This window comes from Xiphophorus hellerii, chromosome 17, assembly GCF_003331165.1.
Source record: "Xiphophorus hellerii strain 12219 chromosome 17, Xiphophorus_hellerii-4.1, whole genome shotgun sequence".
NCBI classification, from domain to species: Eukaryota; Metazoa; Chordata; class Actinopteri; order Cyprinodontiformes; family Poeciliidae; genus Xiphophorus; species Xiphophorus hellerii.
In genome coordinates this window covers 7,885,054-7,905,829 of record NC_045688.1, presented here as the reverse complement: position 1 = coordinate 7,905,829, position 20,776 = coordinate 7,885,054, and the positions used below count along the sequence as shown (strand labels likewise).

Here is a 20,776-nt window from a genome sequence, read left to right as displayed (position 1 = left end):
GCACATCTAAATCTAATGACTGAAATACCTGCTAATGTCCTAGTTTTGTGAATCTGGTGTGTAGATGCAGACATAAAGTTGGACAACTTCACTTGGGGACTGGGGTTTGTCATTTGTAGTCTGTGCTTTTTGTCCATCAGTCCATTAATGTAGCTCTCTGTTTCTCCACTAATTCGTTCGTCAATTTGTTCCATCAGTCCGTCTATTTGCCCTGAAATCCATTCATGTGTCTATTCTTTCACTCTATTTACCCCTCAGTCCAACTGTTTATTCATTAACCCATTTATTTGTCGGCTTGCCCAACAATCCAATAGTTTGCCCTTTCATTTGCCTATCCATCCGTCCATCTGTACGCCAATATAACTGTTCCTGCTTTGCTCTGTTTGAGTCTTCACACCTGTTTGTCCATCAAACCATCCATTGTTCTGTTTGTCCATCATCGATCTATAAATCCCGTCTGCTTTTCCGTGCCCCTTTCTGGTCTTTCCAGTTTTTACAGTTCCTGTATTACAAGCCTGTTCACTGTAAAAAAAATATCTGCTGTAAATTCATAGTAATCTTTGGTGTTTATAAAAAGGACAAATAAAGACTTTAAGGAAGTTTGAAAATTTGAACTCTGACAAGAAATAACCCAAATTGGCGGCTTAACCCAGTCTTTTTTTGATGTATCTTATCCAGATTCCTGCAGTCTGCCATAAACATACGTTTGTATCTCCTCTAGTGTGTAAGGAGACAACACACCAGTGTTGTCTATTTTAAGATTTGGCCTCAACAGTTGGTTATTTGAGTCACAGTCTGTATGCAGACGATTAAGTAATTTCTTTATTGTGTACCATAAAATCCCGGGATATTGATTGGGTGTTTAAGTGGTACCAGGGGAGTGGGCCGTACTCCCAAGCCGTCCTCCTTGTTGGACGGCAGCCAGCGGTCAGTCAAACAGAGGCTTCCTGTTATGTGTTGCATGCATCTCCTGCTTGTCTCGGTGTTGCAGCTCCTCAGTGTTGAGTAAAATGACAGATAGATTCCTCTCTGTCCCGGTTTTGGAATCAGAAATATCAAGCTTACTTTTGAACGAGGAGTGGGTTTTAATGGCGTTGAAGTGCTCTGTTTTTGTGCTGCCTTGAAATTCATAGCCGCTGAGCGTGGAGCAATTTAAAAGCCCCAAATAAACGCTTCTGGGCGCTCTTGGTTTGAGAATTATAGTGAAAAGTGCTGCAGTGGTGTGAGACATCGGCAGGGAGTGTTTTTGCAGGTATCCTTGTGGTACACAGAACAACATGTACTGACATTTTTTTTTTTACTGATGACACTTTTTATGAGCCATTCAGTGGCTGCTAGTGGTCCTTCCCTCTCTCGTTAGTCAATGCTCAGGGGATGCTTGTGGTTGGCCACGCATCTTTCCATTGTTTGCACCAGGAAGCAGTTTGTTGCCGAGCAGCTCTGATGTGAAATGAAGCTTTTCTCAAAGGCACCACAGGTGTGGATTTTATTTTTGCAAGTCAGCACCTGGTAGTTTGGTTAAGAAAGGATAAAAGTAGAGCTTCATGACCCACCAAAATTAAAACGTCACTTTTTCAAACAATCATTCATTCTTTATACTTCATTTATCCAGTGATTCGGACTTCAACACATACAGTGCTCTGAAAAAGTATTTGTTTTACACCAACCCTGTTTAGTCTGCTTTAATTGAACTGTAGTTTGTTTGTCTTGTAAGTCTGGTTTGTTTGGGGAGATGTCAGCGCGCAATCGAACTCTGATGGGGGTCAAAACAGTGAGCTCTGGTCCACCTAACAACCTAGGTCTCGGTTTGTTTAACCCTGTGAGACCTACGTTTCAAATCTCTGCCTGTATATTTTTGTTTATTTTAATTGTATGCAGTTCTTTAAATGTCCTGTGAGTAAATATATTTGCCCATTTCTCCATAAGAACTGGAACCTTCAATATCTAGCAAATTATTTTCACAATTTACGGTCTATTAAAAGAGTATTTCATCATATTAATTTCACTCCCTGCTACGGTGGGAGTGAAATTACCGTAATAACCTGATATTGGCTGGAAAGTGCAATGTCTCCCCTTTCAGAAACTGTTAGAATTTTTCAGACAGCGCAAAGTGTGGCGGAATTACGGTACTGCAAATTTGGCTGGATCATTGGCGACGCGTTCGGTCCGGAAGGGTTAAAGTGAACTCTAGTGCTGGTTTGATTGCATATGTGAATGGCAAGTGAACTGGCTCCCTAAGCAGGAAGTAGAATATTCTGGGTAAATACAACCAAAGCAAACGCAGAGGGAGAAATGCCTTGAAGTCTTTTGCCAAAGACAAAAGAGAAATCTTACAACCACTAAAATCTGACGCTACTTCATTTATGTTTACATTTCATGAAGGAGGAAATTTGCGCTCATGTCTTCTTCAGACGTTTTTGTGTTGTTTTCTTCAATGATTCTTGGTGCTGCGCCACCACAGGAGAAAGGGGGAACAAGTTTTTCGAATAGTTTGGATCGTTTTTCAGTTTGTGTTAAACGATACAATCACACAAGCTAAAAATATAACAAATGTTGCAATTTTGCAACTTTTTTCCAGCACTGTAAATCTTGAAGTATTAGATTTTGATGAAAGTGAAATTTCTTTTAATTTCTGATTGTTTTTATCTTTAGAATAAATTGCACCAACACCAAAGCAACTTTTCTGTGCTCTGTCATTCTGTTATCTGCTTATAATCTGGTTTTCTCTTGTAGCCTGAACGAACCACCTGCTTGTCAAAGCACATACAGTCTCCCTTTAAATATCTTCCTTGATCTCTGTGCTCCACCTCATCCATACTGTCTGGAAAAGGATCCGATTTTTGAGTTTTCAACCAACCGCTTGGTACCAAGGAAGCTGAAAACCATCTGATTCTGGTCACCAGTCAATTTCTCGTATCTCTGTTTACTCCGATGAGCTCTTTAGGGACACACCAACTTCACTTTCACTGTGAAAAAGGACCTGATACCAGCGAGGAAAAGGACTTGTTCAGAACTAGTGTTGACTTGGTATTTCAGACATCGATACGGTTGGTTTCTAAAAGGTCAGCTTGTGCAGGTATGTGTGTCTGAGTGTGTGTATAATTCATGGGTCAGGCAGGCTCACTTTCAGACGCTTTCAAAGACTTTATTCTCTTTGAGGAAGGAGGAAAAAGGATGGGGGTGTGTTTCCGACTCCCAGCTCCTGACGCTGCTCCCTCTGGGAAACAGCGCGTTTGTCAGGCTGCTTAACGGGAAGCTTGTCTTCCTCGATGCTTTAATTTAACTGTCCTGGCAGAACACCAACGGGAATTTATTCAACATGACCAAAAATAGTTGCGGTCTACAAACAGGCACATCGAGTTTGTTTACACATTTAGTTCATTTGGGTCGAAAATAATAACAATTTGCCCCATCAGTTACAAATCCATCTCTGTGTAGAGCAAAACTAAAGCAAATTAAATTCTCTCTCTACAGTTTATAACATTATTATTACTATTCAGTGAGCATCAATTTCAATTCTACTTAACTTCATTGAATTTGAATAGAAAATAATGTAATGGCAATGTTTTAGAAATAATTTTTGAGTACATTTTCAGTTGGTTCTTATTATGTCAAAAACTGAAATAAACAGAGGAACAACAACTTGGATTTTTCTGAACTACTTTTAATAGAATAACCAGTTGGTTTAGATCAAAATCTAGTAGAAATATATCATAGTTCAAACCAGTATTCTGAAATTATTGTATTGGCAAATTGAGAGTGCTAAAAACAGTTGCTGGTATTTAAAATTTAGACCTGTATTGCAAGCCAAGTATTTATTTATTGCAAAAAAAAAAATATTACGCTGTTCTACATTTTTCAAATAATTTAAAAGTCAGATAAAATACCAAAGTGTTTTCTCTGGCTGTATAGAGTCTCAGATTGATGCTCCACCTGTTGCTGCACCCTGCCGGTCAGCTGGGTGTAAAAAGGCCCCCATTACTTGCAAGAAAGACAAGAAAAATATGTTTTTATTTTTTGCAGTTTTAGGCAGAGTTGTTCTACTATGTTATTGCATTTTATTTTCTTATTTAATAAAAGGCTTAAATAGTAGATGGAAACTCTTTTATCCAATTAATTGATTAACCACCAGAATGGTCAGTTGCAGGAGTAGAAACTCTAGGAATTTATTCAAAGCACCAGGCTGGATGAGAGCTTCCCATCTTCCTTTCGGGATAGCAGAAAGCAGCTTTTGTATCAGGTCCGGTTTTAAAGCCGGCTCAGAGAGCGAGACCTCGTCTGCTCATCGGTCCTCCGCCATGAGCTGAGCTCCGGTCTTTGTTTGGGCCATTCAGACTGAACAAAGAGGGAGGAGTGAATGTTGCTGAATGGGCTCTGACGGATGGTCTTCGCCTTCGACTCACTTTGTTTGCGATTACGGCGAGGTGCGAGGCCAGATCCACCGAGCCGCCTCTGTCGTCAGGGCAACCGGAGGAATGTGATTCCCTTTGTCTGTTGTAGGAGTAAATGACACGAGATGAGGGATGACGAGGAAGCTGCAGGAGAAACGATTAGTAAAATATGAGTAATCTAGATGTTTTAAATGTAAACATTCATCCAGTTCATCCTCCTCTCCAGGCTTTTTGGGCTACAGATGGAGTGGGCTAAGCTGACAGTGAACAGACGCACAGCGGCAGTGATCTGTGTGTGAACAGTGGATTAACGAACACACTGATACTGAACCCATTAAAGAGATCCAGTGTTGGGCTAACACGCTTTTTAGCCCTGAGTCACATGATAGAAAGCTGATTCACGGCTGGTTTCTACTGAGCTCGTTGTTGAAACCCACTGCAGTATAATCCACCTTTCCAACAGATTCATTCATAAATGTCTTCTGCTTGTTTTTATGTTCAGGATTGCAACTTTTACATCCTAAGAGCCATTTTTACCATCAGTCCAGCTGAATAAAACTTGTTTAGAGCTGCTAATGTTACATGACCTTTAGGAAGGACAACTTATATTTCTTGGTAAATATCTACTGTAGGAAATTGGATAATTTTTTTTTGTTGAAAGAAACGCCACTTTATTTCAGTTTTTGGGTTAAAACTAAACAAAGACATAAACCTTTTGCCCAAAAGAGCAAAAGGTAAAATGGGAACCAGAGATTTGTGGAAAAAGATGCAAAGAAAACGCATGGTTTCCAACCGAAACATCAAATGATTCTTTATCATTTTTAGTCAAAGTTATTAAGAACCTTTGAGGAAGGTCCAACGAGCCACACTGGTTTAGAAGTACAAGATTAGGTAATCCATCCAGTAGTCACTAGTCCTGATTTTATAATTTTGTTTTTTGTTATGAATTGATGGTCAGATTAACAAGTTTTAGCAACAGAAACATGCCGCCCTGTTTCTTCCCAGCCACAGGAGGATTAGGATTCAGATATTTTCTGCTGGACAGTATTTACTGCTTGAGACTATAGAAAAAGTTAGATATATCTGTAAAGTCATGACTGAAACTATATAAACATAATAAATATCCTACATTGAAGGTCAGCAAATGTTAGTTGGCCTAATCATTGTTTCTGGCTTTTTTGTGGACTTATTTTCCAACCAAGGTTTCACAAGGTATAAATCCATGATTAATTCTTCTATTTGAACAATAAAATGGCTAAAAAGTATTAAATATTGACAGGAAAGTGTGTATTCCTAATAAAATGACCAATACATAAGTTTCTGTATAGATATTTTCTTGAATAAATAGTTTTTAAGGCTGTTACATACACTGATTCTTTTATCTTTGATGTGGGATTTTTCCGTTTCTAATAATCACAGAGGACCGTTTTAAATGGAGGATGTACAGTATTTATGCAACACCTTGTTATAAAACGGAGATATTTCAGCGCGGTCCGACTGCAGAGTCCCGGGCCCGTTAACACCTGCAGAGTTTAGTTGTATAATCCCCAGGGGACACTTTAAAATGCTCCCACGCAGTCTGAATGAAGCCGCTGGGCTATACTTACACTCATGTCAACATTTCAGCGTCCTCAGCTCTGGAGGAGCGTATGCTGCTTCACCGCCGTGTGTGTGTGTGTGTGCCGTGAGTTCAGAGCAGTGTTATATTGTGAATCATGGAGAGCTCAAACATTTGTTTTCTAAAAACAGAAAGGACTGTGCACTATGTAGTTCCTCTTGGCGTGACTATTTATATGTAGTTGATATCTGAGGGTTAGGAGTAGGGATTGTTGTCTGTTGTTCTCATAAATCTGGAGGATGCAATTTTCTGTTTCTAGTTGAGGAGATATTGTTAAATATTGACAAGAAAATCAGAATTCAAAATATATACATTGCCGTTTTTGAATTATGAATGTTTTTTGTGACAGAAATAATGAAATTGGAGTCTAAATGTCTGTTACCGTGCCGACATGCGGTTCAGACTTTAAATGTGGAAAGTGACGTCAGCACGTCTGACCTACTAACATTTCTCCTTTCAGGAAAAACAAAGCAGGGACGATTAGTCGGCCTGATGGAAAGCAGTAACTTGATGCTGCCCAGACGTTTTGGCACAACCTTATGACGTCGATCCGTTTCCTGTTCCTGTTTACGTTTTCCACTTCGCCATGGCTGCTTAAAATGTTCAAGCGAAGCCCAGATGTTGCTCTCCCGTATCGCCTGAAGCGAACCTGAAGCTGCTTTTAACGTAGAGCTGCTGCACTGCACTGAACATAAAAAAATTAACTGTCCGTCTGAATCAGAGGGAAATGATCAGAGCTACCTGAGCAGGGTTCACTTTCCTTCTGCATTTTGATTTAATGGTTCATTTTGAAATATGTAAAAGTGGTGCATAGTTTTTATTGAAGGGGAATTAATTCATATTTAGTAGGATATTATGTTTGAAGTATAATAGTTTCTGATATTTCAGTGACTGAGATACTAAAGAAAGGAGTGGCTTAATTGTAAACAATATCATTATTATTTTCAGATTTCATACCACAGTTGCATTTTTTAAATGTTTTATGTCAATATTACATTAAATTACTTATAGTTTTAACATTGCCAAATGTTACAGTGCTATCACAAACCTTAAAGTTGTTGAATATGTTCCTTGGTGTTTGCGTTCTGGCTTTTTTCGTACTGGAGTTGACATTTTAAATGATCTTTATCTTACAATAGAAATGGATAAAACAGAGCCACTCGGCTGTAGTGAGTTAGTCCTGCTCTCTCTCGCTTTCTAGCAGCCTGTAAGCATCTTTGGACATGTTCGTATTCCTCTGACGTCATTTATAAACACAAACATATGCTGTTGCTTTTTTTTTTTTTTTTTTTTTTTTTTTTGCAATATAAGAACTGCAAAATAAAATAGTCAGGAAGTGGAATCGCCCATTTAAAATATGTCCAAAGCAACTTTGAAAAATAAGTGAAAACATGTTGTAAAATTCTTTGACCCTGATGTCAGACACATGTGTCAGCTGCTGCAGTGCCTTAAGAGAGAGAGAAGAAACGAAACATGAATGTTGAAGCTGTTTTATACCGACTGCTGTCATGGGTTTTCCTCAGCAGACATGGGAGTCGTTGCCAGGACTGCGCCGTTTTGTAAGATGAGTTTTGAGCAGTTTTTTCCAGAGACAGGAATTGGTGATTTTTTTTTTCTTTGAATGGCCTTGATTAGTAGATCAGTTACTGAAATATGTGGATTCTCTTTCCCCAGTTCTTTAAATGTTTGCAAACCACTTTTACTTTTGATCTACATTTTATTGAGTTGAACAAAAAACTCTTTTTTTATGTTTATCAATCTGTCAAAATCTAAATTTGTTGCACTTAAAAGAGCCGGTGGTTGGGTGCTAGGGCAGTCATTCATCCAGCGGGCCGTTGTGTTTTTGAGTTAAAAACTGCTTAAAGTTGACAGGAAATATGAAAATATCACTTGATAATCATGTGTTATTGAAGGATTGTAAGATCAATACCTGAACACCAATTATAAAGTCTTGAAAAATGCAAATATTTAAAAAAAGATTTAAATAAATAAGCAATGCTTAGCCCGGTGGGGGCACAAGTAAAGTCTGGTGGCCCGCCAGGCTTATAATACACTGAGGGAAACCCTGTTAGAGTTTGTGTTTGGTACTTTGTTGATGTTGCTGGATGATGTCAGTAGGAAATTTGCTCTCGGATTGTTTATAGATTAGTTTCTGCTTTGTTTTTGTAGCTCAGCTGATTGATTCAAATGAGCTTTATGAGAACAAAAGGCCAAGGATTGATCTGAAACCTGTACGCTGTGATCAATTTTTAAAACTGGTCACATTTTGGTATTTAAAAGCCACAGTCTGAACTCCAACATAGCTGGTTGTCTGAAAGCTCTGATCTGATTCTGACTGTCCACTTGTGGAGTTCAAACATTGACCGTTTGCTTTTTTTATCTCACATTTTTCTCTGCCAGTTTTGATCTGCTTCACCTCCTCCTTGCTGTCCTTTGAATCCCTTTGGCTACTCCTGTCGTTTTCCTCAGGCGCTCACATCTGTCCTCGTATCTCTGGCTGCTGTCTGAGAAGAAGAGAGCAGCGGTGGATAATCTTTTTTCCCTGGAAAGAAGAGCTTTAAATCTCAGATTACGAACGAAGCGGAGAGCAAGAGCGGAGGATTACTACTTCTCCGTTGTATCGAGTCCCAAACTGCGTGTTATCATGTAATACAATCAACCGCATGGCTCCCACGCTGTGGTAAACTTGCATGTCGTTATTCATATTTTTAGTGTGTGTGTTGTGGCAGTGTGTGTTTCTACCACATCATTAGACCATGCTGCAGACCCGTGATAGTAAACCAGCTGCCAGTAGCTCATTGATTTTTAGCTCAATATCCATCCACAGCTCCGTGTTTCTCCGTGTGATTTATGCTTCCACTGGGTTATCTCCCTGTGTTGTTAGTCGACCACTGTAGTGGATTAATTCCATTTACTGTACATATGAACTTTGACCTCTGCTCTCGTGGTTGGAATCTGCCCCAAAGGGTTTTGTTTACTTAAAAGCAAACTAATCTTGAAGTAGTTTAACACTCCTCAGCCTAAATCGTCCTTCAAATTGTGAAATAAATCATTTACATTTGAAGATAAAATGAGCTGTCATGGCTTCCGGCAGAAATTATGGATGCCTTTTAATTTAATAAGCACAGCAGCAGGAGACCAGACAGGAGGTTCACTGATACTAATACTGGCCAATTCAGATTTTTTACATTGAAATAGTCAGATATCTACTACAGAAGTAACAATTTGCAAGAAAAAACTCCAGGTTTCTGGAAAAATGCATGAGTCCAAATGAAAAAGCTACTGTATTCATCTTTTTCCCCTCATTTACTAAAGCAGAAATGTGACAGAAAGTGAGACGTTGTTTTTAACAAACACACACAAAAATTAACCTATATGTTCATTTACCTCCTGTGTCTTCAGTCACTGAGCAGATAAAATATCTCCATTGATTGCATATTACAAGTAGCTAACATAAAGTCTGCTTCACTTTGTATAAACTTTACATTCCTAACTCAACTATTAACTGCTTTGTGTATTCCCCCCATTTTAAATTAGTTTTTTTTCTAATTATTGTATAAATAATAGCTTTTTTTAAAGCTTTATATCATGTAATAATGTTATTCTTTTGTCTTTGCTTGAGGCCCAATTTAAAGGCGTTTAATTGCAAACTCAATTTTTTTTAAGTCATATTTTATATATATATATATATATATATATATACGTATATATACCATTTTTGTATTAACATAGTTGTATGTGCCTGGAAACCATAATGCTGCCCATTTAATCTGAAAACCCATCCAGTCCATGGCTACAATGGAGCTGGAAGAAATGGAAACTTGTCTCTGTTTGGTTTTCAGAGATGAATGCTGCCTACTTTTCTTCTTCGGTTTAAAAAGCTTACTTTGGCAGTTTTTACCCTCGATATCGGAGAAAGATTTAAACCTGGAAACAGGATGTTTTGCAAAAAGCAAGAAAGAGAGATGATTTAGACACAAATTTAGCAGAAATCTAAAGCAAATTGTGTAGCAAGCCTGTGTAAGAATAAGATGACGACAGAAAATGGATGACAGTGATTCTTAGAATTTCTAATTTCATGGAACACGTAGAAGCTGGACACATGAAGAGTTTTATTTCGATCACGATGCAGGCAGATAATGGATGCTGATGCGTTCAGTACCTGGACGTCTGTTGTTTTCTTGTGCTACGGATATCTGCGTCATCCAGTGAGTCTGCGACCGTTTTCCCCTAGCAACACTTTTAGCTGTCACAGTTTAAATTTGCTCTGACTGTCGGAGGGAAATGGGTGAGCGGAGGATGAGAGCAGCGAGTCTCAGTTGGTCTCTGACCCTCCACCCTTCATCCCTCCATCTGTGGTTTGTTAACGAGGCTCTGTGGGCTTTTCAGAGGCCATCGCACTCCAACTGTGACAGTGTGAACACGTTGGCTTGAGAAAAAACTTCTAGATTGTACTTTTAAAAAAATAAAATCTCTGTCACGGTGAAAGCAGAGTGAAGAGCGACACCCTTCTTTGTTCTGTCGTAACCCCGATGACAGAAAGCGTGACACACCACTGTCGTTTTGTGCATGTGTGTAATAAAGGAGCACCTGCCGACGCTACGGTTGCAGGGTTGGACTGGAAACAAATCAGCAACACCGCAATGTAAAGCAGATGAAGGCAGTGAATGCTGTACCTGTTGGAGTAAAGAGCCTGGTAGTTTTCCTGTAAATGTGGTCGGAAACCTCCGGAGATATTTAGAGATCTCAGCTGTGACTACATCTGTTGTCGTTTCTGTTGTCAGTGGCAGCCAGTTCTCCTTCTCTCATCCTCTCACTATGCACTGAAGTTAATGCGCCTTGGAACTGCCTCATTACTGCGGCTAAAGTTACATTTCTGCCTCCCAACTACACTTACGTTGCCATATCTGAAAACATCTTGCAGCGAAGGCAGTCTGCTTAACTTCTTTCTTTTGTTTTTGTGATTTTTTATTTACCGATTCTTGGTTTCTGATTGTTGCTTGCTAGCGGTTATTTTTCAGGATCAATCAAAAGCAGATGGTTTGACTCACCTGTCACTCTGGGTCATGAAGAACATATTAGAATCTTTTTTTAGTTGCTTAATATTTGTATATTTTATTAAATTCATGAATCAGTTTACTTGTTTGTTTGTTTTTTTACACATTTTTAACAGTTTATTAGTAATTATGCATCAGGTTTAATTTTTTTTTCCTTTCCTAAATTTTTGTACTTATTTCTATTTTTGTACTTTGTTCTATTTTTGCTTCGTTTTTAGTTGTCTTCTTTTGACTTTTTCCACAATTGGTAGAGGAAATAATCAAAATAAAACTCATATATATATATTTGTTTATTTGTGTACAAGTTATTTTAAGTAAATGCATTGACTTCTATAATCTACAGTCATTTTTTTGCACGTATTGAGTTTATAAATCTATTTAATCTAATGCATAAAGTCAAAAACGGTCCAATTAAAATATCTCTAAGTCGATCGGTGAATATCCAGTAAATGAAAACAGTCCAGCTCGATGCAATCAGTCTTTAGGATCCATGTTCGAACAGAGCAGCAGAACAGGAACGTGTCCCGCTCTGCCCGCCGTCAGTTCGGCCCGTAGGCGTGTCTGCAGAGTCACCAGTTCAGACCTGAAGTCGGTGCTTCGCTGAAGTGATGATGCACGCTGTCTACTCTCCGCTGCCCCGCCCTGAACTGGCCCCAGGCAGGTGTAAGTGTGCATGCAGGCAGTAACTGTAGGAAGGGCAAAGGTGAAGTTAAGACTGTACTTATTTACTTTGTCAGTGTTTCTGAAGACATTAAATTGAAACATATGCATTAAAATCTCAAAACAAGATGGAATGAAATATGTTATTTATTAAGAGGAGAAATTGACATAAATACCAAAATCAGATACAATATTTAAATGTTATGAATTGAGATTTGATCAGGTTTTTGCTACGTTGAGCCTACTATGTTTAAGGTGTTTCTTTAGAGCTTTTTTGAGGAAATGTGAAACAATACTTTCTTGTAAGAATACCATTTTCTGACAGAGAGAAATTGTTTTTATCATCATTTTATAGATTTAGAAAATTAAATACCTGTGCAGTAGGTAAGCACTCTGACTCTCCCCCCAATAAAAACCCTGAACTGTGGCAGAAAGGGTTCAATTTGCTCTCGCTTGAGATCCGTTGCCAGCCTGTCTCTCGTTTTCCATCTGCTCCATTGCTGTTTTTTTCTCAGTCGTTATTCTCTGGATAATTTTCCCCCACAGGGAGCTGTGTCTTTCTGCAGCTCCCCCTCTGCCCCACAGGGTTTCCCCTGCAGGGTAATGAAGTCAAAGCAGATCCCCTCTTCCCCATTTCATCTTACACCAAACTAGATTTTCATTTCATGTTTGCATTCTGATTTTTTCCTTTCACCAGCGACTCTCATCTGATTTATTTGTAGCCTGACTGGATTTGAATTCACCTGCAGGTGCGCTCCTTCCTGTAACCTCCACCTTCTCCTTCGGCAGAGTGATGCATGAGGCTTCATGTGTGAGCGCTCTCTGTAGCCCCCAGGAAGCGCAGTCATAAATAAAAAGGATCTGTTGTTTTCTGTTGGCTCCTGGAACAGAGCTGCCTTGGCGAATTTAACCTGCGAAAACCTGAAATGATATCTGAGAACATCTCCATACTTGTCCAACGAGATGCAGGGTTTTATGTTGCGTTTGGTGAAAAAGGAAGGGTGTGGGAGGAGGTCAGCATGATGAACAAGGCAGGAGGGAGTCCACTTATCACCACCAAACACTAAAGAAAGCTGATTTTTCCTCTTCAGTAAATTTGGTAGTGTTTTTTTTTTTATTTGTCTGTTTTCTTTTTATCTTCTCTACTACAACTCAACAGTTTTTATGTTGCAATCGGGCCAAGTTGTTTGGGATAGCCATTTTTCATTTTATGACAGTGATTCTAAGTTTATATATGTTCTAAGCAGAAATAAGGCTTTTTTAAGTGTTGCCACCTAAGCTTGTTTTAGCGTTACATATTCAAGTTATCGTTAGCCTGGCGACAGGACTTATGCGAAAAGAGCCACAAGCAATATGCAACCGTACATCTTCTATGTACAGTCATATGATAACACAATAAATGAGAATATGTGCTGTCAGATTAAAAGTACCTTTTTAAAATAGCACTGGTATTAAACATACTTTTTATGAAATGTTTCATTTATTGGTCAGGTCTAATGTTCTAATCTTAAATGTCATGTTTTTATTAGCTGCAAGCAGAAAATAATCATAGTTAATCAAAATTAGACTTGTAAAATCAGTGTAATTAATCTTTGCAATATGTTTCACTTGGTTAACTGAGTTTGTAAAAACTCTATATTCCTTTATTTACTTGTTTCTTATCACTTTTAATTACTATAAAATATGATCAACTTCTTGTTTGAGTTGTAATGCTTTTATTTTGAAGGGACTACTTGTTGTCTAAGTGTTAGCACAAAATCAAAAGACTTAAGAAAAGTTTATAGAAATGTATGTTAATATTAGCCCCCTAAATGGAGGCATAAGGTACATTTATGATGTAAATAAGTACGTATCTTAAAGATTTTTGTTTCTAAGTTTAAAATTAGTTTAATTATATGTCAAAACTGAATATTCTAAGTAACTAAATGGATTTTTGATGGTATTCAAAGCGACTCTGCTGCTGTTTCTGGTAGTGCATTGCTAAATGAGTATCTAACTCTCCTGTTGATGTGTAAACTAAGTTTGTTTTTGTGTTTTTTCTCTCTGTTTGAGTATCGTTGTCGTGGTTACATTAAGTACTAGTCTCCTGCTCCATCCGAGGCGGTTATTTCTCCACATGACTCCACTCTGTTAATGTGACAGATTCCTGCGATTGTCTTTACTAACCCACTTATAAGCACCTCGCCCTCTAAATCTCCTGATCGGGATTCGCCCAATCCCATTACTTCCTCCCCTGCGCTCCAACACACCAGTTCACCCCTGCCAGTATTAATCTGGCTCACCGGTTCAGACGGAGCGCGGCCCCACGCAGGGTTTGGGACTAATGGATGACTAATGTGGTGTAATCTGTCACACTTTCTGCTTTAAGCACTCATTTGTCCCAGAATCAAGAGCACCTAATTAATTGTTTTGCCTCTCCGATGTCTCTCCAACACCATTAGACAGCTGACGGTACATTTTACTGGGTTTTTAAGCATTTATTTACACATTTATTATTGTGTAACGTACAATTTATTTTTGTTGGCTTTATTTCGCTGGACCCTGAACGTTTGCTCCAACGTCCCATCAGCTCATTAATATTCATTGCTGCGGTGAAGTTTCTACGCCAGAGCCTCCTGTGGCGCCGCTGTTGACTCTCGCTAAATAACATTGATGTTTGGTGCTTATCTGAAGAAAAAGCGGCTCTAAATTCCCCACAAACTGCCTGGAGTTAATGGAAAAATGTCCAGGATTGATTTGTCCATTAGACCGCGTAAAGCTGATTGATTTTTGACAAAATGCTGCAGCCTTTCCCGGCTAGCGCTGATCAGCCGAGTGACAGGGCGGGGATTATGTTGTGTTGTTTACGGTTTCCTCGTCTTGGATTTGTTTCCCCTTCCGCTTTGTGTTGGTGGAAAGTAAAACAGTGGACTGCAGGCCGCGGTAAATGGCTCATCTTTCCATGTGGGGACCAACTACAGGAGCCTTTTCTCCATGCTGCCATTGACTCTCTGAGGCCAGACGAGCTGCCAGACTTTGAATATTTTTCGTGTACAGAGCACAGCTCATGTTTCTAATCATTTAGTTTGAATACAAAAGCCTGATGCAAACTACCTCTCTGCCTTCTGGCTCATCTTGCATCTTTTACTGCACAATTCAAGAGTGTTTATGTAGATCTGCCACATAAAACACCGAAGCTCCAATTAGGCCTGTCGTAATTTATAATCTTTCTCTTTTCTCTCTTTCTTTCTACCAAAAACTGGATGACAAAAGTTTTCAGTCTGGTAGTTTGGTCTCTGCTAGCCCTTTTTTTTGAAAGATAATTTTGCTTATAGAGACTTTAGTGTTCATTTTATTTGTTATATATGTTGTTTTGTTTATTTATTCTGGATATTTAAAATGTCTTCCAGTTCTAGTGTTAAATGTTCATTTGCATTGTTGCACTGTTACCATTAGATTACTTGAAAATGGTCTCAAAACAGCAATAGTATTGTTTATTGCAATAACGTCTGGGACAATTCACCATCCAGCAAAATTTGTTGTGACAGGCCTGTTCCAATGTATTTTATTTGGATAGACCAACACAAAGTTGAGCATAATTATGAAATAGAAGGAAAATGAAAGGAAATCAACTGTAAATGTACCAAGATATACAACCAGCAATGTCCAAACTTTTGACAGTTGGTGCAAAATCACCCAAATAGACCTTATTTAATAATTGGAAAACTCACGTAAGCTTGTTAATAAAGATAACAAGCTTACGTGTTCAGGATGAGAAATTATCCATCCACTTACTGGACCAACTGAATGGAAATAAAGTATAAACTGCTGCAACCATCAGGGAGTTGTTTAACTTAAATGATCCGCCTGCTCTCTCTCAGACCGTTGCAATAAAACCTTCTCACTTTTTAACTGCTTCCAACGCGCTTTAATGATTCGCTTTACTCAATAATTCAAAAGCCTCAGGATCCCTTCAGGTCTTCTTATTTGTTGACATTCAGGTGGTGAGAAAATGCAATATCTTTTTGTCGACTTGTTTATGTTGCCGCTTTTCTCACATAGTAGCTCTATGTTAGAACAGGTCACATATCTCTATATGTCACAGGTCACATTTCTGACATCAGAAATGTGACCTGTGACATTTTTACTTTTACATTATGAACCCAGTAACCAGATCAGATGTAAGTGAACCGCCTCAGTCGTCGGGGTTTTACATTTAATGATTGCTTCTTCATTTGTGAAAACATAGTTCACTTGCAACATGCTCTGTTCTGCTCACATCATGCTTAAATTCTTCTTTATTTAATTTTTGTCGCCACAGCGTGCATGCAGCCCTCTGGTTTCCCATGGGGACATGTCCTTGTGTGTTTTGGCTCCATGTCCATCCATCTGTATAATTCTCTAAATGCCCAGAGTGCAGATCAGGGTCGCATCGTGAGAAGTGACCAGATATCTGCTCTCTAAAGCGGGCACGTGCGTCCTCTCAGACATATGCTCGCTATGGGTGCCCTCAGACCTACTTTTAAATGCGTGCAGGGAGAGCAGGGGGAGTGCACACAACGCTACGACTGTTCAGGTCTGAGAGGCAAAGATGGAGAGACTGGAGCAAATATTTTGGTTTTGTTATGGATTTTTTCTCATATCTGAACCCGAGGAGAATTTCTCTCGTTTGTCTTTTTAGAAAGTAAAACAAAATAACAAGTGGATTACAAGACAGCTGAGATTACAGACAGAAGTAGCAGAGAGATGATTTTTATTTGAATCACCCAACTTGTGCAACACAATGACCACCCAAGACAAAAAGTATGTACTGCACAGCAAAGTCTCCAGCTTGAATTTAACTCCATAAAGTAAATATTTAATCAGTGGTTTGTCCAGAGAGGACGAAATGATCGAAAGAAATGTCTGTGAGTCAGACCTCACAAACCGGCACTCTATGGAGTCATTTAGAAGTGCTCTGACTTTGAACCTGGCTTCACTTTAATTTGCTGCGGTGGAGAATTTACGCTTGTGACACAAACTGTGAATAAAAGTCTGAAATTTCTTTTAGTGTTCAGGTGCTAATGTCATTTCTGACCGACATTGTTTCTCAGATGTGCCGTTCAACAGCTGCGTCACCAGAACAGCCTTCTTTAGATTGGAAAGCTGTGTAGTAATTGTGTAAGCCGCACTTTTCTCCACATAACCAGTCTGTTTTAGCTCATACGAGTTGACGGGCTGAACACGCAGATACTCATTAACCCATTAATCAGCTGCAGCTAGCAGTCTTGACTGAATAATTTGGAACAAAAAGTTATTGAATTAATGTTATTTGTGGATAGACATGCTGCATGAAACAAAGCATTTTCCTATAAACTGCAGCTGATTGGTGGTCTGGCTAATTATCCATATATGGTATTCACTTCCTGAGAGGCTTTTGATGCCATCAAAAAGTGTTTATTAAGAAAAAAGCAAAGGTAAGGCATAATATAATAATTTATTTCATATTATTTTAATATTTGTAGCTGTTTTAGCTCTGAAATATGCACATCTTTGAAGCATCTTATTGCAGGCTGCTCAGCTTTAGTAAATAAACACAAAGTTTTTTATCTGTATACCTCCAGCTGCATTGTTTAGTTGGGTAATTGCCAGGGTTGGACTCAGAAACCCCACAGTGGTTTGTAAACCTACAACTGTTGCCTCTTATGTAATTCTAAGCTTTCTTTCCCTCATTGAGCCAACCAGGCTGGTTATACTGTAAACAGAAGCCCTGTTTTAACTCTTATTACAGATTTTAACAAGGAAATGGCTAAAGCTGTGTAATAATTAAAGTTGTAGAACATCCTTCACACCCCATCAAACTCTGATTTTAAAGAAAGCAGGTGTTTAACTGATAACGTGGGATGGTGTGTTTGGGGTGACAACACGAGGATCCAGTTTCTCAGACTTACATCTGTCTGTGTTTTCATCCAAACATGCTGCGCTTGTGTTTTGATGCTGTGGGCCTGTGATGGATGATGAATGCTGACTCTGCAGGCTGCGCCACAGACTGTCTTGCTCTCAACCACGGGACACAATTACAGTGTCACGTATTCAGCCCGTCTCTCTCTGCGAGGGGGATAAAAACCCGCCTTCGGGGGGATGTCAGCAGCTTGCTTTGCTTCGCTTTCCTGGCAACCAGAATTAGTAATATTTTAGGTGTCCTTATGTAATCCTCTGCCTTTGTCGGTGCAGTGAACAAGAATCACCGGAGGCTGTTTGTTTGGAGCTCCAGGGCTCCTCGCTGTTGTGCGACCGTAAAACAGATTTACTGCCTTTTGCGCCCGTTTCATCGGCTCTCTAAACAGAAGAATCCTCACATTTGGTATTCATGTTTAGCTCTGCATTCTGGAGATCTTCCACTCTCTCCTCAGTTTAGATGGACTCATTAAGAGGCAGAACAGGGAGGAGAGAAAACCTCCAAAACACATCCAGGCCTGCAGCTAGCCATTATTTTAGATATCGATTAATCAATTAATCGGACAAAGAAACTGTTGATTTTTCATTTCACCACTTAAAACTTTTTATACAATATTAGAAATTCCTTAATGATGCAATAAACAAATAATTCAGTTTCCTTCTTAAATAACAAAATAAGCATTTTATTGTCTAAAATGCCACAACAAAGCTTTCCTTTAACGAATTTGAACCAGCTGGAGCTAAAATATGCCATTTGAGGAGTTTTTATAAAACATATTTACAAACAAAAGTGCTTGTATTAAATTCAAACTGTATTTCATTTTTGCAAAGTTTTTGGCTTACTTACTGTTGTTTCTTCACCAAACTGCATTTTTTCCTAGTTGTTGTTAAAGTCCAGTTAACGATTAATCAATTACTGAATTAGTTGACAGTTATTTCCATAATCGATTCATCACAATAACCTGATTAATCATTTCAGACCTGGACACATCTGTCATTTGACGCTGCCTAGTTTGTCTGAAAGGCAAACAGGAGCCTCTTTCATCTGCAGAGTCTCTAGAAGGGCTGAAATGATTAATCGTGATTAATCGATTATTGAAATCATTCTCAAGTAATTTAGTAATCGATTGTTAAATGGAGGATGTGCCATATTTTTTATTTGATTAATCGTCAGAATAATTGCTTACTAAGGTAATCGTTAATTGCAGCCCTAATCTCTTGATTATTCCCTCGTTCCTCCACACTGGAATGCACAATTTATAGCAAATATTTATAATATTTCGTCATGTTATTGGAACTTTAGTCCAATACATAGTATTGAGTACGAGGCGTCTCTGTGTCCACAGGCAGAGCGCAGCAGCAACGATGCCAACACCCTCAGCATCCCGGTGCCGATGCGACGCGGCTCCTCGGAGTCCAACCTGGATGGGGTGGACAGCGATGGAGTCGATGGCATCGGCGTGGATTTTACAAAGGGAGCGCTCGGCATCGACCGACTGCAGCAGAAGATCCTCAAGGTGCGTTTACTCACATCCAGATGAACTTCGTTATGTTACAGCCTTATCCAGTTATTTAGGAGTGTCAAAACTTTTTGTCAACCAGTTCTTGGTAGAAAAAGAGAGAAACAATATATCATGCAAATGAAAATGATTGACTTGGTTTTAATTTATCATGCGATTAATTGATTTATTGCGACAGGCCTAGTTGAACCCTTTAACCGTCCCCAGGATTTGATGAGCAAAACAGGAGAAATGTCGAGCATTAATTATGACCAGCTTTCCTCCTGCTGGTTTTAACTTCAGGTGACGGAGCAGATCAAGGTGGAGCAGGAGGCGCGGGACAAGGACGTGGCGGAGTATCTGAAGCTGGTGAACAACGCCGACAAGCAGCAGGTCACCCGGATCCGCCAGGTGTTTGAGAAGAGGAACCAGAAGTCTGCGCAGACCATCACTAGTCTGCAGAAGAAGCTGGAGCAGTACCACCGGCGCATGAAGGACGGCGAGACCAGTGGCAAGCAGAGCCAGAAGGACAGCAGCAGCTGCAGCAGCAAGGATTCGGCCTCTCGCAGCAAAGACGACAGCTCCTCCGGCCGACACCCGGCGCTGGACAAGATCAAGACCATTGGCCCCGGCGTCTCGCTTTCGCCGCCGTTCTTCTTCAACAAGCCGCGCGACATCGCCAACCTCATCAGGAACAAGTTCGGCAGCGCCGACAACATCGCCCACCTGAAGAGCTCCATGGAGAGCGGCTCAGGGCTGCAGGCGGAGGGGACGTCCCGGGGCCTGAGCGGCAGCGCCAACGCCGTCGCCAAACCCTCGAAGTACCAGAGCGACGACGAGTGCTCCACCGGCACGTCGGCGTCGGCCGACTCCAACGGGAACCCGGCTGGGGGATCTGTGACCGGGTCAGGGGGCCCAGGGAGGTCCGATTCCAGCGGACGCCTTTTGGAGGTGCTGGACATGGTGCGGGATGTGAGGGACGCTCAGGCTCAGCTGGCTGAGGACATGGACTCCATGAACACGCAGTTCAAGAGAGACTACTCCTACTTTACTCAGGTGATGCAGGAGGAGAGATACAGGTGAGCAGCGCAGGAAGAACCACTGAGGGTCACTGCAAACAAAATCTGAACAAGAAAATTTGGTCTAATTTCTAGAGCAAATGTTGTTTAAAACAAGACAAAAAACTAGCTTACATAGAGGAGCTTGTTTCACGTCAACAATTCCTTTATGCTGATAAAATGTTCCACAGACAGGTTATTTTACTTATAACGTCATTTTCCCCATGTTATTGCCTCCTATGTCTTGCTGAAAAGTCACTTGTAAATTAGTTTTGTCTTATTTCAAATATACCAAAATATTTCCCCTAGAATTAGACCAAAATTACTTGACAAGATTTAGTGTTTCTGCAGTGTTCAGAGTGTTTTGTTTGTGTTTTGTAGAAAGAACCGGCTACATTTCACTGACTGTCGGCTCAAAAGTTATGTTGTCACAGATGGTGTTAGGATTCATTATATCAGCAAACACGAGCTCTTTAAGAGCTTCACCTTTAATCCTTACAAGTTAAATACACAAGAAGTGAAATAGATGCTAACAGTGATGAGAGAAAATCAAAATATCCGCTTGACTTTTACATAA

The 20,776-nt window shown here is 39.7% G+C and overlaps 1 protein-coding gene across 3 annotated transcripts in view; it reads left to right on the top strand.

Annotated features, from left to right (window-relative positions):
- The window catches only part of tmcc3 (transmembrane and coiled-coil domain family 3), a 47,095-nt gene that overhangs the window by 20,740 nt on the left and 5,579 nt on the right, over positions 1-20,776 (top strand). For all 3 annotated transcript variants that reach the window (XM_032589958.1, XM_032589959.1, XM_032589960.1), the window contains exons 2-3: positions 18,989-19,159; positions 19,445-20,220. In XM_032589958.1, coding sequence (XP_032445849.1) covers positions 18,989-19,159; positions 19,445-20,220 — 947 coding nt within the window. The remainder of the gene's footprint in view (positions 1-18,988; positions 19,160-19,444; positions 20,221-20,776) is intronic.